Source organism: Bison bison, unplaced genomic scaffold (assembly GCF_000754665.1).
Source record: "Bison bison bison isolate TAMUID 2011002044 unplaced genomic scaffold, Bison_UMD1.0 scf7180017864192, whole genome shotgun sequence".
Taxonomy (NCBI): domain Eukaryota; kingdom Metazoa; phylum Chordata; class Mammalia; order Artiodactyla; family Bovidae; genus Bison; species Bison bison.
Genome location: NW_011494764.1, coordinates 2703215 through 2718787, shown reverse-complemented (window position 1 = coordinate 2718787; position 15573 = coordinate 2703215). Strand labels below are relative to the sequence as shown.

Genomic DNA, 15573 nt, shown 5'->3' with positions numbered 1-15573 from the left:
CCCATTAGGTGGTGGCCCCACCTTTACTCCGTTTTGCTTCCCCAGCTATATTTCGCGTGTGCTCCCCCTCGAAAAATAGGTGGTGGTGCCGACTTAGTCTGGAGTCTTCTTACTTAGAAATCAGACGGCGACCACATTCGACAGCCTGCTGTTCGTGCCTGTAATCCTCCCAGAAGAAAGTCAGAGCGTTTCATTCTTATGACTAGGGTCTGGTCCTAGAAAACCGGCGGTTGCTTGTTGCCCTATATTGTATCTCCTTTTTACATCACAAGCTCTGAGCTCTAGCCAGGTACCTTCGTGGCAGAAATTGAGGGGGACGGGGCCTCAGGCAATGAAGGATGTCACGCTGAGCATAGTTAAGGCTCAGAAGGAAGTGGGCCCCTTCCCTTGGGCAAGTGGCCCCAGAACACCTAGTTCTCAGTTGTGGCTCCCAAACCCGATGCCACCTAGATCAGAAGACGCTGCGCAGGCAGTTATAACAGTTCGAGTGTCCTGAACTGACTTGTTCAAATTGCAAAGTCACGACTTTGAAGTTAGCACTTGTGGCTGGTAACTCATCTGAGAGCCAGGATTGAAACTTCTTATTCCTGGCTGGCTGGATGTAATCTCGAGCTAAGAAGTGCCCCTGTATACAGGAAAGATGGTGGAATGACCAAATCTTCAACTAAGAATCTTCCCTTTGAAGGATTGTTGTTACTAGTTGTTAGTTATTGTTGTTACTATATAAATTAGTTAGCTAAGGTCAAAGTTGATAATCTAATATCTGTAAAACACAGCTCTAGGAAAGCTAACTCTGCATTTGCATTGGTATTCAGAAGTTTGTTGTTATTTTTTACAGCTAATACCACCCCCATTATGTTGGCTTTTCCCATTTATGAAGTTCTTAGTTGTCTGTTGTGCAAACAACAGAGTGCTTAGCTTGTTTTTTTTTTTTTTTTTTTTTTTTTGAAGTGTCTAATAAATCATACAGGAGAAATTCAGTGTTTCTTGCTTATTTCATTGTTTTAAACCTTAAAAATAGTTCTGCACATATTTACTTAGGGTTATAGCAAAACTACCACTGAAGTATGAGAGAATTTTTCAAAAACTAATAAGTTTAAAACTAATAACTTATCTCAAATTTTTTGTGTCGTATTGAATTATTTAGTTGACCACTAGCAATGAGTCTGTCTGGGCTATAAAAAGTTTTATTGGGTTGATAATATCCCATCAAAGAGAGTAACTGAAGTTTTTTTACAGGAAACTGAGCCCTACCTTCAACGTATATTTTTGCAGCGTTTCTCTTTTCCTCTAATACACGTATAGGGTTTATTTTCTTCTCCAGTTTTAATTTCCTCTGAACTGCATGTCTTAACAGTCAGCTTTGAAAACCAACTTCTCTGTCTTTACTGAGAAAAAAAAAATTCAAATTTAACTATTATTGAATGTGGTCACTTAAATCCACTTTCATGTACAAAGTAGCTGAATACATTGTATAAATGTTGGATGTTCCTATATGTTTACATCATAGCAGTAAAAGATACCATTGGAGATCCCTCCAAATTAGTTGAGGTTTCAGAGTCTTCTATAACTGTGTAGACTGTAAAGTTTCTTAAGTGAATCATTGAGTTCTCCAGATTCTGTTTGTTACTTTTAGAGGAGCATATAAACTGAGTTTTGTTTGAAGCTTGGACTAACCTGACTCAGATATATACACCACTGCAAAGTTCTGAGCCGTTGTTACATAGTAGCATAATCACTTCACTGCTCAAGAGAGGATGCTGCTCTTATGTAATGTTTAATAAGTGGCCATTATATATTTCCTGCCTCATCCATATAAGCAAATGTAATTTATCAAAGCAAAGAAAATCAAATTTTCTAGTCATAAAGGAGAAAATAAAATTATAATGAACCTCAATTATTGCCTTTGTTGCACACTGCATCATGTTAATAACTGCTCACACTGCTTTCAATTAATCTAACGCTGATTGCTTCTAACCTTCACTAAACAGTTTTGAAAATTGCTATAGTTTAGCCTGCGACGCTTATGATTAGAGTCAACAATTTGAAATGGCCAGCTCACCTGATCCAGTCGTCCCTTCACCAGCTTTCTTAAGGTCTGGTAAGTGTGTAGACCCCGAAAGGGTCACTCAGTAATTTTAAATATATTTGTCTCTGAAGGTTGCTCTCACCATATGATATCATTTTGGTTTTATTTTCTCTTTGGAGGGCCCAAGCCTGAGCACCATTTCTGTTATTGTTGAGCTCAAGTTTGCACTGTGTGTTGAATGTGGTCTGTGCTGTAAGAGGCCTGGGAAGTGCAGAGTGGAGCCCCTGCCTTAACACTGTTTGATCAGGGGCCATTTCTCAGTATCTGGGAGCCTTAATTGTCACCTGTGTAGATAAAATGCTTCTTCAGTAATTTTTGTCTTCTTGCATAACAAAATAAATTTTATAAATTAGAAATTTTTGATCAACGTTCCAATTATTTTCTCTTCATTAACTCCCTGTGAAGTAGGTATTTTTATATGCATTTTCATAGGAAAGAGAAGCCCACAGAATTGAAGCAGTTGTCCCAGGTCCTGAAACTATTACCTTTTAAGGCCTTGTGGTTTGTCTTCTATCCCATGGTTTGCCTTCTATCCCATGGCTTCCTTAGCTTGGAGGGGGTGTTGGTGCACAGGCTCTTAGAGACCATTTTCAAGTTGGATTAAAGCTGGGGAATTGTTTCCCAGGTGAATGTTCTGGGTTTTGAAAAAAAATCTGGAAGAGGTCTACGCAGTCAGAAAATACTACATATGGATTCCCATTAGGAACCCAGGCCTTTGAATGTATCCTAAATAGAACTTTGTTAAGCGACCATGGAGCTGAAATGAAGACTGAATCACCTTGGGCCATTTGAAACCTGTTCTGTGCTTGAACACTGGGTAAAGCCCATTGGCTAGAGACAGCTTTGTCTTTAGTGTGCCTTAAGCAGAATATTCAAGCCTCAGGACTTATGAACAGGTAGGTAGATGTGAGATGAGCCAGTTAGCAGTGAAAAATTGTTTTTGACTTCACTATAACCATTTAGAAGTGGTTCCTCCCTCCTCTCCCCCCCATCCCCCCTACACACACTTATTTAGATTTGTATTTCAAATCCTGTTTTGGCAAGATGAAGGGGAAAATTCTTGAAGAACAGATAGAAAATACTTTAGAGAAGAATCACAAATAGAAGAAAACAAAGCTTATACTTTAAGGAAGGAAAATGATCCATGTCTTTAGTTGTCATCTGCTAAATGACAAAATAGTATATGTAACATTACCAATTGATTTCTGATTTGATCTTTGAACTAGGAGAACATCAGGACATCTATCTTTGAACTGCACCTTCTTTTAAGCACCAGGCTCTGTTTTTCATCTTGGCTTTCCTAATAAGAGCTGGTGGATTTTCAGCACTGGCAGAGTCATTCAATAGTTATGGGGAAATAGAACGCTAAAGGTATACTTTTATGTATCAGTATACCTGAAAATTTCAAAACCTAAGAACTATGCAACTTACACAGTGTTTAAAGCCATATACAAGAAGTTTTTCTAGTACCATATTATTAAATTGAAATAGAATGCACCAAGAAACAAAATAGAAAAATACCAAACTTAATCATTATAAACCATTTTAGAAGATGGATTCCATAAAAATTACTTTCAATAGTGGCACTTGGGGTTTCTCTAACCAAAACTTAAAAACTTTTGTCTGTTAAATAGAGTGGTTTGCATAGTTTATTTACTAATTTGGAAATACTGCATTTATGTTGGAAATGATTTGTTTTTTTGCTATTGTAGTTCATTGGACGTTATCATTGTGGGAGAGTGTTTAATGGTGTGATTTCATTTAACAATCATTTTAAAGCATGTCTTGGGTTTATAGCTGAGCTTTTCCTTAGTACCTTTGGCTAGAAACTATTCATTGTTGCCAAAAGTGAAAGCTAGTATCTTCATTTTGGAAAATTAGTTTCAAATATACCTAGATTATTTTATGCATTCCAACCCTCTTTATTCCTGCTGGATTTGTTTCTGCTATGTTTCTTTTTATTTCTACTCTTTATTGAATTTAATGTGTCCTTCATTTCTGTGTGTGCGTGCTTGAGTTGTGCTGTGACTGCTAATGTGTCAGTATGTGCTGTGCTTGAAGATGCTTTCTTTATTTTGACTGCTAAAATCCAAAACTGGATCTCGATGTCCAGGTTTTTCTTTAAAGAACCTCTGGGCAAAGCATACAGGTCAATGAATTTATAGGCAAATTCCACAACCAAAGTGAATTAATTAATTACTAGGTAAAGAGTGTAGCATCCAGTAACTCAGACTGCTTCCGTTTCTCATTTGACTACTGCAGTTCTATATTAGGTTAGCAGAGTTGGTCGGCTAGAGCAATCACTGTAATTGACATTACAGTTCAGGTATTTGTAGTAATTGTTATGGCATTTTGTGATGAGGTAAGAAATGTCTCAGCATTTTTAGTTTTATTCTTAGATGATAATTTAAAAAATCATACCCTACAATGAATCATTGGTTTATCTCTATCTTGGCTCTGTATGTTTATCAGCATCTAAAGGAGTTTATCAGCATGTGACTTGAGTTTTTTTCATTACTTACTTCTTTCTGGGCTCTTTGATTAATTTCATTTCATTTTGAAGGGCATATCAATACCTGGTCAAATTTTATTGTATATTCTGGGCAGAACTCAATTTTTAATTTTGTGTGTCTGACACTCTCTTCTTTTTGGTCACTTATATAGCAGGCTTATTTTCAGCCTAATATAATAGTCAACTACTTAATGAGGGTTTCTTTTTGCTGTTGTTTTGTTTTTTTGTTTTTGTTTGGCCTTAGGTTCCTGAACTGTTACGTGTTGTGGCACCTTCTAAGAGCCTAAGGAAAGCATACACATTTTGTGTTCAACTATTCCTGAATCTAATCCTGGCTCTGTTTACTATTTGTTTGATCTTGAGCAACTTACTTTACATCTTTGAGACTTGGTTTCCTTCTCTGTAAATATAAGGGTCATAAAACTTACCTGAAGGGATTATTGTGAGGATTAAGTGCATGAAGCAGGGCACTCATAGCTGGTGCTCTGGGACAACCCAGAGGGTTAGGGTGGGGAGAGAAGAGGGTTCAAGATTGGGTGGAAACATGTACACCCGTGGCTGATTCATTTTGATGAATGGCAAAAAGCATCACAATATTGTAAAGTAATTCACTTCAGTTCAGTTCAGTTGCTCAGTCGTGTCTGACTCTTTGCAACCCCATGAACCGCAGCACACCAGGCCTTCCTGTCCATCACCAACTCCCAGAGTCCACCCAAATCCATGTCCATCGAGTTGATGATGGCATCCAACCATCTCATCCTCTGTCATCCCCTCCTCCTGCCCTCAATCTTTCCCAGCATCAGGGTCTTTTCCAGTGAGTCAGCTCTTCATATGAGGTGGCCAAAGTATTGGAGTTTCAGCTTCAACATCAGTCCCTCCAGTGAACACCCACGACTGATCTCCTTTAGGATGGACTGGTTGGATCTCTTTGCAGTCCAAGGGACTCCCCAGAGTCTTCTCCAACACCACAGTTCAAAAGCATCAGTTCTTAAGCACTCAGCCTTCTTTATAGTCCAACTCTCACATCCATACACGACCACTGAAAAAACCATAACCTTGACTAGACGGACCTTTGTTGGCAAAGTAATGTCTCTGCTTTTTAATATGCTGTCTAGGTTGGTCATAACTTTCCTTCCAAGGAGTAAGCGTCTTTTAATTTCATGGCTGCAGTCACCATCTGCAGTGATTTTGGAGCCCAGAAAAATAAAGTCAGCCACTGTTTCCACCGTTTCCCCATCTATTTGGCATGAAGTGATGGGACCAGATGCCATGATCTTAGTTTTCTGAATGTCGAGCTTTAAGCTAAGTAAAGTAATTAGCTTCCAATTAAAATAAATTAATTAAAAAAACACTTGATATTTAGTAGCTGCCCAATAAATTCTATTTTTTATCTTTCCTAAAAATGTATGTTTAACAATACTGCTGGTTTGGTATTTAAGACTGATTTTACAAAAGCAAACATGGTTGCTTATCATTTTCCCTTATTTTGACATAAACTCATGGAAGTTACTTGATTAAGAAGGCTAGTCATGATAAAATACAATTGGATGGAATCAGATTAAAACAGAATCTACCACTTGTTTTAATCTAAGTCTGTTCATTTTTGTCAGTAATCATTGCAGCTCTAAAGAAATTGTTTCTGAGCGTTTCCATAGAAACTCTTATCAGACAGCAAGGAGCGCCATCATTATATACAATTAGAAGAGATATTTGGTTTATATTGGGTATGTTATGGGTTCCCTTCATGTAGGATTGAATTTTGAGGAGCACTTGTAAATTGTTTCCTGCCTGATCTCTGATCTCTTCTTACTATGTCCTGCCCTGACATCTTATAAGATTTAGGAAATGGAAGCCATATGATATTATTTAACTATCTTGGCATCAATCTTATTGACCTTAAAGCTCATTCTCTTTCTCTGTCATTTGTTGTTCAGTTGTTCAGTGGTGTCCGCTGCGACCCTATGGACTGCAGCATGCCAGGCTTCCCTGTCCTTCACAATCTCCTGGCATTTGTTCAAAGTCATGTCCATTGAGTCGATGGTGCCATCCAACCATCTCATCCTCTGTTGCGCCCTTCTCCTCCTGCCTTCAGTCCTTCCCAGGATCAGGGTCTTTTCCAATGAGTTGGCTCTTTGGAACTACAGCTTCAGCATCAGTCCTTCTAATGGAATATTCAGGGTTGATTTCCTTTAGAATTGACTGGTTTGGTCTCCTTGCTTTCCAAGGGACTCTCGAGTCTACTTCAGCACCACATTTTGAAAGCATCAATTCTTCAGTGCTCAGCCTTCTTTATGGTCCAATTTTCACATCCATACATTACTCCTGGAAAAACCATAGCTTTGACTATATGGACCTTTGTTGGCAAAGTGATGTCTCTGCTTTTGAATATGCTCTCTAGGTCATAGCTTTTCTTCCAAGGCAGGCATCTTTTAATACCATAGCTGCGGTCATTGTCTGCAGTGATTTTGGAGGCCAAGAAAATAAATTCTGTCAGTTTCCATATTTTCCCCATCTATTTGCCATGAAGTGGTGGGACCAGATGCCATGATCTTTGAATGTTGAGTTTTAAGCCAGCTTTTTCGCCTTCATCAAGAGCCTCTTTAGTTCCTCCTTGCTTCCTGCCATTAGGGTGGTAGAATGATTATTGCTTGCATCTTGGAAATGTTCACTGCTCTTCTCTCACTCACTCATGTCAAATTAACTAATGTTTAGTGGACCTCTCTGATGTTGTGGAAATTCTGTAATAGAGTTGGCCCTCTGTTGGCTCTACAGTCTGAGAAAGCAGAAGGCCGACACAGCCATGCTGTTTTATTTAAGGGGCTTGAGCAGCCACGGTTTTTGGTGTCATTGGCAGGGGTGATGTGGTCCTGGATCCAATCACTGGTGGATACCAAAGGACAGTCTTAATTCTAGTCTTAGAGATACTGGTAAATGATAAAGGTCTTAAAGAGGAGCTTATAACCTGATGGAACTTTTTGCAAAGTTAAAGGTGGCTTCAGTGCTTTTGCATGCCTATAGTCTCTAACAAGTAGTTGTTTCCTACTTAACTTTGCTACGTATAGCCATCACCTCCCATTGTACCACCTCTCTACTTAGTCTGTTCTACAAGCTTTTATTTTTCTAAAATAAAGAACTGATCCTGTTATTCCTCCGACTGGATGACAAGCACCACTTGTCAGCTCTGTGTTTTCTGCAGGATTAGCATGGGGCTTCAGAGAAGGCATCTCTGAAAGTGACATTTCAGCTGGAGGGTATAGGAGTCAAATGAGAAGTTGGGGTAAAGAGTGTCCTAGTATAGGATCTTGGGGGTAGATAGAGCTGAATATTTGAGAACAATACCCTTAAAGGACAAAACATTATGAATGACAATAATGGGAAAGAGAGGATGACTGTGAGGGGGAGGGTGCTGGGAGGCTTGAAAATACCTGAATTTTCCTGTAATTGGAAGGGAAAACTATGGAAAATTTGAAATAACAGAGTGATAAGACTTGAGTAATATTTTATGAAGATCTTCTGGCTATTATGCAAATAAGTTGGAAAGTGGTAAGAAGGCAGGGAGCAGCCTCATGGTGGAAGTTATATGCTCTCTGTTCCTATCTCTACATTTAGCAATTAAGAGTAGCAATGTTAGGCATATGGGACACTCAGTCCTTTGATAATAAATGACAGTGAAAGCACAAATACTGACTGTCATCAGAACAGATTCAGTCTAGATTCAGAAACTGTGGCCACCTTGATCATCTACCATTTTTGTATGTGTCTTTGACTCAGCAGAGTAACTTTTAGAATGTGGCCAAATTTAATACAGGAAAATTTTCTGTGTCTATGTCTAGCAAATAGATTTACATCTTATTTTACATTATTTGTACATATTTTAAAGTGGAGGTTAACCATTCTGTTTCTGAAGACCACACTAAGAGCTGCCATATCTTTCTCGGTTTAGGCTGAAAGAGATATAAACATTTGATTCACCTGTTAGAAGATATTGGGTTTGTAGGAGATGTAAATATTTCTTTGTTTTTACTGGTAAAACTTACGAAATTAAGATATCATTAAGATATGTCTTTTTTTTTTTTTTTTTTGAGTCTTGAAGATAGACCCAAAGAGATTTGAAAGTAATCCTAGACTAGAAAACACATAAAAGAAAACTGTAACTCACATGTTATATACTTAGTCTTGAAAATTCAATAAACACTTTTTTGATTGTTAATTGTAATTTTCTGTGATATGTTTTTAATAAATTTGCACTTGTTCTTATTTTTGTCACAATTGGCCTTGGCTGCCTTGATTCGCAGTTGTTTTAAAAAGGTGAAAACGTTGGTGGTTTTTGTTTTAGTTTTTTTTTTCTATAGCTTTTATTTGTTTCTTTTTACCAACAATGATGAGACTTTATCTTAGTCGTTTGAAAACAACTAGTTTATTTTTAATTTCTTGATTCTCTTTCAGTTCATATTTCACAAATTTCTTGAGGACGTTGCTTTTTATTGATGAACAGATATGATATAGGGACTTCCAGAATCAGTGAGAATCTTTTTATGTATATAATTGAATTTGGCTATTTTTATGGGTTCTGATATATGTATTGTCGTCTTTCAAACTTTACATAATTAGTTTTGTCTTTGAAAATATACATCAATTAGTTTTTGTTATAAAAGTTTTTAAAGCTTATTGTTTTAATTGTTGCACTTCATTATCAATAACCTCATACCATTTCCATGGCCTTCCTTTTCAACCATTTAAGATTCAAGTCTTATAGGACTTGAATTTTTTCAAATATTTAAGCCCTGGTCTTAGGATGAACTGTCATGTTATTATTGGTGTGATAGATTTAGTCTGTGGTTAAAGCTGTGAATGTAGACTGGCAAGAACAGGCCCAGAGTTGGCAGTTGGGCTGGGCAGTTGAGCTTTGGATAGTCCTTCATATATGTGTTCTTTCTCTTTCTTGTATGTTTTGAAAACATACTCTTCTCAGGTGTTTGACTTGTATTCATAATTGCATTTCTATCCTCTTCCAGCAGTTGAGCCACTGAAGAAATTTTTATGTATTTAAATTGTATTTTTTTCAATGTGGTTACATTAACTTTTGAATTTTGATCATAGATACCTGATGGTTGATTATAGTTATAAATCACTAGTGTGCTGAAAAGATGACTTTGGCTGCTTCAGTCAGTGGACTGTTTTTTCTGTGGAGTTTTTAGTCTGTATGTAACAGAGCACAGTGAGCTCAGCCCTTAGTACAGCAGCCATTGCTGTGCCTCATTACTCTGCACCCTGTCACCAGGCAGTGGGTCCTGCTCAGCCATTGGTTGTTGCCTCAGTGCGTCCTGCCCACTAGCAGCCACTGTCAGTGAGCGACTGTTAGTGGTCCTGCTCAGCTATTGGACAGCACAGCTGTGGGCCCCACCTACAAGCCTCCAACTGTTCAGGAATGAGTTAGTGAGGGGAGTTAGACAACAATGGAGTGGTGGTTGTGAGGTGGAGAGTGAGGTAAGAGGAGGATCCTGACCTTCTCTGGGAAGCTCTCCAGCTCACCCAGACTTGGGCCAGTGGGTGAGCTTGGGGGCCCAGAGAACAAGCTTAGGGCTGTGTTCTGTAGGGCTTCAGAGCCCTCACCTAGGCCATGCACTGGTCTTGGCCCAGGCCTTGAGACAGTGGTAAACCTCTCCCCTATCCCTATCTCTGCTGCCTAATAGCAGTGGCAGTCTGGCTGGGTCACAGTCTGTGGGACCTGGTCCCCAGTATACAGGTGGCCTGAGGAGCCTAGGGCCAGTTATGTTGGGCACCTGGCTCCCTCAGAGATGACTGCTGGGCAGAGTCTGGGTATCTGGCCCTGAGGGAGCTCCCAGCTGAGCTCCGCCTCCTCTTAACCACTACTAGGACCTTGGAAGGTGAAAGCTGTGCCTTGAGACTTGGCCCTTTCTTGTTAGGACAGAGAGTAACATTCTTTGGTAGAGGTTTACAGAAACATTGTTACCTGACAGTGACCTAACTTCAAGAACAAATATGACACCAAGAAGTTTGCAAAACAACTAACCATGCCCTTCTCACCTTTTGATTTTTAAAGGGCTCTTTGATGAAAGCTTTCAGTAAGTTTGAGATTCTTAGGGCATGAGCCACCCATCTCTTTGCATGACCCAGTAATAAACCTTTCTCTCTTCCGGACTCCAGTGTTTTAGTATTATTTGGCCTTACTGTGTGTCAGGCACACGGACTTATGTTGTTCAGTAACATATAGGGCAGATTATTCTTTTTGATTATTAATTTTAGTAATTTATCTCTAAGCTTTTTAACAGCTTCTAGTTTACGCTGATTTCAGTTTCATATGTTCTTTTTTTCATGTATTCTGAATATGTTTCTGTCATGAATTTTTATCTGTGTAAACAAATGACAGTTGTGCAAATCAGGTTAAAAATTAAGGTCAGTGAACTGCACTGATAAACTTACTGTGATGTTTGATTTTAAACATTTTGATAGAAGCATTTACTGTTATATTTATTTCAAGGATGGAAATTTGGCTCAGGTATCAAGCAGCCTGTGTGCAGGGGTGTGTGTGGTGTTTGTATGTATATGATTTGACTGTAGACCATGCTATCTTAATGTAGGTGGCCTTACTATATATTCTCTCTCTTTAAGCAAAAACGATATATGAGATAAGTTTTGAACAACAAAGCAACCCGTGGCTGATTGATTCCAAACTGGGCAACACTGTTAGGTTTTGACCATTTTGGAGCTATGGGTTTGTTCAGTGACTTCACCTAGAAATTTGTAGTAGGAAACCTGGAGCTCTAGAGAAAATGCACTGTTCATCATTAATCGTTCGTTAGGCTTTGCTTATGACGTAGTGTAATATTTATGTCCCACTGCATGACATCTCCAACTTTCATACTTCTAAGGACACTTTAAAAATATATCTTACTTAAAAATAACTTCTAAAGATTTTACTTTTTAAACATAATGTCATTTGGTATTATGCTAGGCATTGGTAGAAAGCATTGATCATTTCTATTGATACATATAATTTTTGCTTTGAAAGGATTTATTCCATTCAGATTGAGCCTTTTAAATATGGCTCATATAAGCGAGTTGATTTTAGACCTTTACCTTTTTTTGTGTTAAACATCTTCTAAATGGTCTCCTGATAACAATGAATTGTCCATGTTAAATATCTGTAATAAAGAGGTATTCAAAATACTTGCTTATTTTCTTAATTTACATAGTTCTGACAGTAATTGTCTTTGCTTTGTGGAATCCTTTTATGAGTTTTCATCTGTTTTTCTATCAGTTCTGAGATCCTCATGTTTGGTATATTATCTTGTTTTCATGAAAATACTCAATAAAGCACAATTAACTTGTTAATACTCACCTAATCCCAATTCTCAATAGGCTTGTAGCTTTGATAATAAGCATTTGCTCAATGACTGCAAGGATTAAAAAAAAAATCCTAGCAGGATATAAGGTTAATTATTATTATTTAAAGGAATAAAAAACTAAGGATAAGAAATTTATCACTAGATTCTCCTCCTGTATTACTCTATATGATCTTGATATTTGTGCCTAAGATGTGTACCAAATATAAGCCTTTCCTCAGTCAAATTTTTCTACCTTTTAAATATTTATTGAATATTCATTCTTTTCTGCATCCCTGCTGTCACTATCTTAATTCAAGGCTCTAGGATGAATGTTTTAACCCAAAATGGACTCTTGTGTCTAGGACTCACCACTTTTCTGCAATCTTTCATACTGCCAACAGTTATCTTTCTAAAGTTTGAATCATCTCACTGGAAGCCGTTACATCAACCTCCCCAGTGGTTCTCCATTATCCAAAGGATAAAATTCAAACCTGGATTCTACTGTTAAGCATATTTCACTGTTGGATACTTTTCCACCTTCTTCTCTGATGTACCACTCTGCTTCAGTGCTTTATTTTCCATTTATTTTTGAATAGAACATATTTTCACACCAAACATATTTACCCCACTGGTCAAGTCCAGAAAGGTACAAAGTTCAAATTCAAAAAAGTAGTATGATAAATGAAGGAAAATAGTGAACCTAGTGTTAATAAGTTTAGGACTTGATTAGGGCATTCTTGATTGGTCTTTGACTTTGGACAGCATATCCAGGGCCAAACTGCATTGTCTCTGACTTCCTTTTGCCCCTTGCTTAAATATCTTGAGCAGTTTCTGTGTACTGATGTTTGCTTCCCTTGAGCAGAAAATGGAAGAAATCACATATTTATATTTTTATAAAAATAGAAGTTATCAGTTCAGTTCAGTAGCTCAGTCGTGTCCGACTCTTTGCGATACCATGGACTGCAGCGTGCAGGGCTTCCCTGTCCATCACCAACTCCTGCAGCTTACTCAAACTCAACGTCCATTGAGTTGGTGATGCCATCCAACCATTTCATCCTCTGTGGTCCCCTTCTCCTCCTGCCTTCAGTCTTTCCCAGCATCAGGATCTTTTCAAATGACTCAATTCCTTGCATCTGGAGAAGGCAATGGCAACCCACTCCAGTACTCTTGCCTGGAAAATTCCATGGACGGAGGAGCCTGGTAGGTAGGCTGCAGTCCATGGGGTCGCTGAGAGTTGGACACGACTGAGTAACTTAACTTTCAGTTTTCACTTTCATGCATTGGAGAAGGAAATGGCAACCCACTCCAGTATTCTTGACTGCAGAATCCCAGGGATGGGGGAGCCTGGTGGGCTGCCGTCTATGGGGTCATGCAGAGTCGGACATGACTGAAGCAACATAGCAGCAGCAGCAGCAGTTCTTTGCAACAGGTAGCCAAAGTATTGGAGTTTCTGCTTTAGCGTCAGTCCTTCCAATGAATATTCAGGACTGACTTCCTTTAGGATGGACTGGTTGGATCCCCTGGCAGTCCAAGGGACTCTCAAGAGTCCTCTCCAACACCACAGTTCAAAAGCATCAATTCTTTGGTGCTCAGCTTTCTTTATACTCTCACGTTCATACACGATTACTGGAAAAACCATAGCTGCGACCAGATGGGCCTTAGTTGGCAAAGTAATGTCTCTGCTTTTAAATATGCTGTCCAGGTTGGTCATAACTTTCCTTCCAAGGAGCAAGCGTCTTTTAATTTCATAGCTTCAGACACCCTTCGCAGTGATTTTGGAACCCCCAAAAATAAAGTCTGTCACTGTATCCATTGTTTCTCCATTTATTTGCCATTAAGTGATAGTACTGGATGCCATGATCTAAGTTTTCTGAATGTTGAGTTTTACACTTGATCTTAGCCAAAAGGCCGAGAAGCGATGAATGTTGAGTTTTAAACCAGCTTCTTCACTCTCCTCTTTCACTTTCATCAAGAGGCTCTTTAGTGCTTCTTCACTTTCTGTCATTAAGAATTGTGTCATCTGCGTATCTGAGGTTATTGACATTTCTCCCAGCAATCTTGATTCCAGCTTGTGCTTCATTCATCCCAGCATTTCTCATGATGTACTCTGCATAGAAGTTAAATAAGCAGGGTGACAATATATAGCCTTGACGTACTCCTTTCCCGATTTGGAACCAGTTTGTTGTTCCATGTCCAGTTCTAACTGTTGCTTCCTGACCTGCATACAGATTTCTCAAGAGGCAGGTCACATGCTCTGGTATTCCCATCTCTTGAAGAATTTTCCACATTTTGTTGTGATCCACATAATCAAAGGTTTTGGTGTAGTCAATAATTCAGAAGTAGATGTTTTTTCTGGAACTCTCCTGCTTTTTTGATGATCCAGTGGATGATCCAATGGACTGAAATGGGTGAATTTAACTCAGATAACCATTATATCTACTACTGTGAGGAAGAATCCCTTAGAAGAAATGGAGTAGCCTTCATAGTCAACAAAAGAGTCCGAAATGCAGTATTTATATGCAATCTCAAAAATGACAGAATGATCTCTGTTCATTTCTAAGGCAAACCATTCAATATTACAGTAATCCAAGTCTATGCTGAAGCAGCTCAATTTGAACAGTTCTGTGAAGACCCAGAAGACCGCCTAGAACTAACAACCCAAAAAGATGTCCTTTTCATTATAGGGGATGGGAATGCAAAAGATACATGGAGTAACAGGCAAATTTGGCCTTGGAGTACAAAATGAAGAAGGTCAAAGGCCAACAGAGCTTTGCCAGGAGAACACAAGTGGTCCTAGCAAACACCCTCTTCCAACAGCACAAGAGACACATGGACATAACCAGATGGTCAATACCAAAGTCAGATTGATTATATTATTTGCAGCCAAAGTTGGAGAAGTTCTATACAGTCAACAAAAACAAGATGGGGAGCTGACTATGGCTCAGATCATGAACTCCTTATTGCCAAATGCAGATGTAAATTGAAGAAAGTAGGGAAAACCACTAGACCATTCAGGTATGATCTAAATCAAATCCCTTATGATTATACAGTGGAGGTGACAAATAGATTCAAGGGATTAGATCTGATAGAGTGCCTGAAGAACTATGGACAGAGGTTCGTGATTTTGCACAGGAGGCAGTGAAAAGAATAACCCAAGGAAAAGAAATGCAAAAAGGCAAAATGGTTGTCTGAGGAGGCCTTACAAATAGATGAGAAAAGAAAAGACATGAAAGGCAAAAGAGAAAATGAAAGATATACGCATTTGAATGCAGAGTTCCAAAGAATAGAAAAGAGAGATAGGAAAGCCTTCCTCAGTGATCAAGGCAGAGAAATATAGGAAAATAATAGAATGGGAAAGACTAGATATCTCTTCAAGAAAATTAACGATAACAAGGGAACATTTCATGCAAAGATGGGCTCCATAAAGGACAGAAATGGTATGGCCTAACAGAAGCAGCAGAAGATACTAAGAGGTGGCATGTATACACAGAAAAACTATACAAAAAATACCTTCATGACCCAGATAACCACAATGGTGTGATCACTCACCTAGAGCCAGACATCCTGGAATGTGAAAACAAGTGGGCCTTAGGAAGCATCACTATGAACAAAGCTAGTGGAGG

At 38.6% G+C, this 15573-nt stretch overlaps 1 protein-coding gene across 2 annotated transcripts in view; it reads left to right on the top strand.

Annotated features, from left to right (window-relative positions):
• The first annotated feature begins 21 nt into the window (after window positions 1–21).
• Window positions 22–15573, top strand: part of PHKB (phosphorylase kinase, beta) — a 227871-nt gene continuing 212319 nt past the window's right edge. For both annotated transcript variants that reach the window (XM_010843901.1, XM_010843902.1), the window contains exon 1: window positions 22–2101. In XM_010843901.1, coding sequence (XP_010842203.1) covers window positions 2050–2101 — 52 coding nt within the window. In that variant the 5' untranslated portion in view covers window positions 22–2049. The remainder of the gene's footprint in view (window positions 2102–15573) is intronic.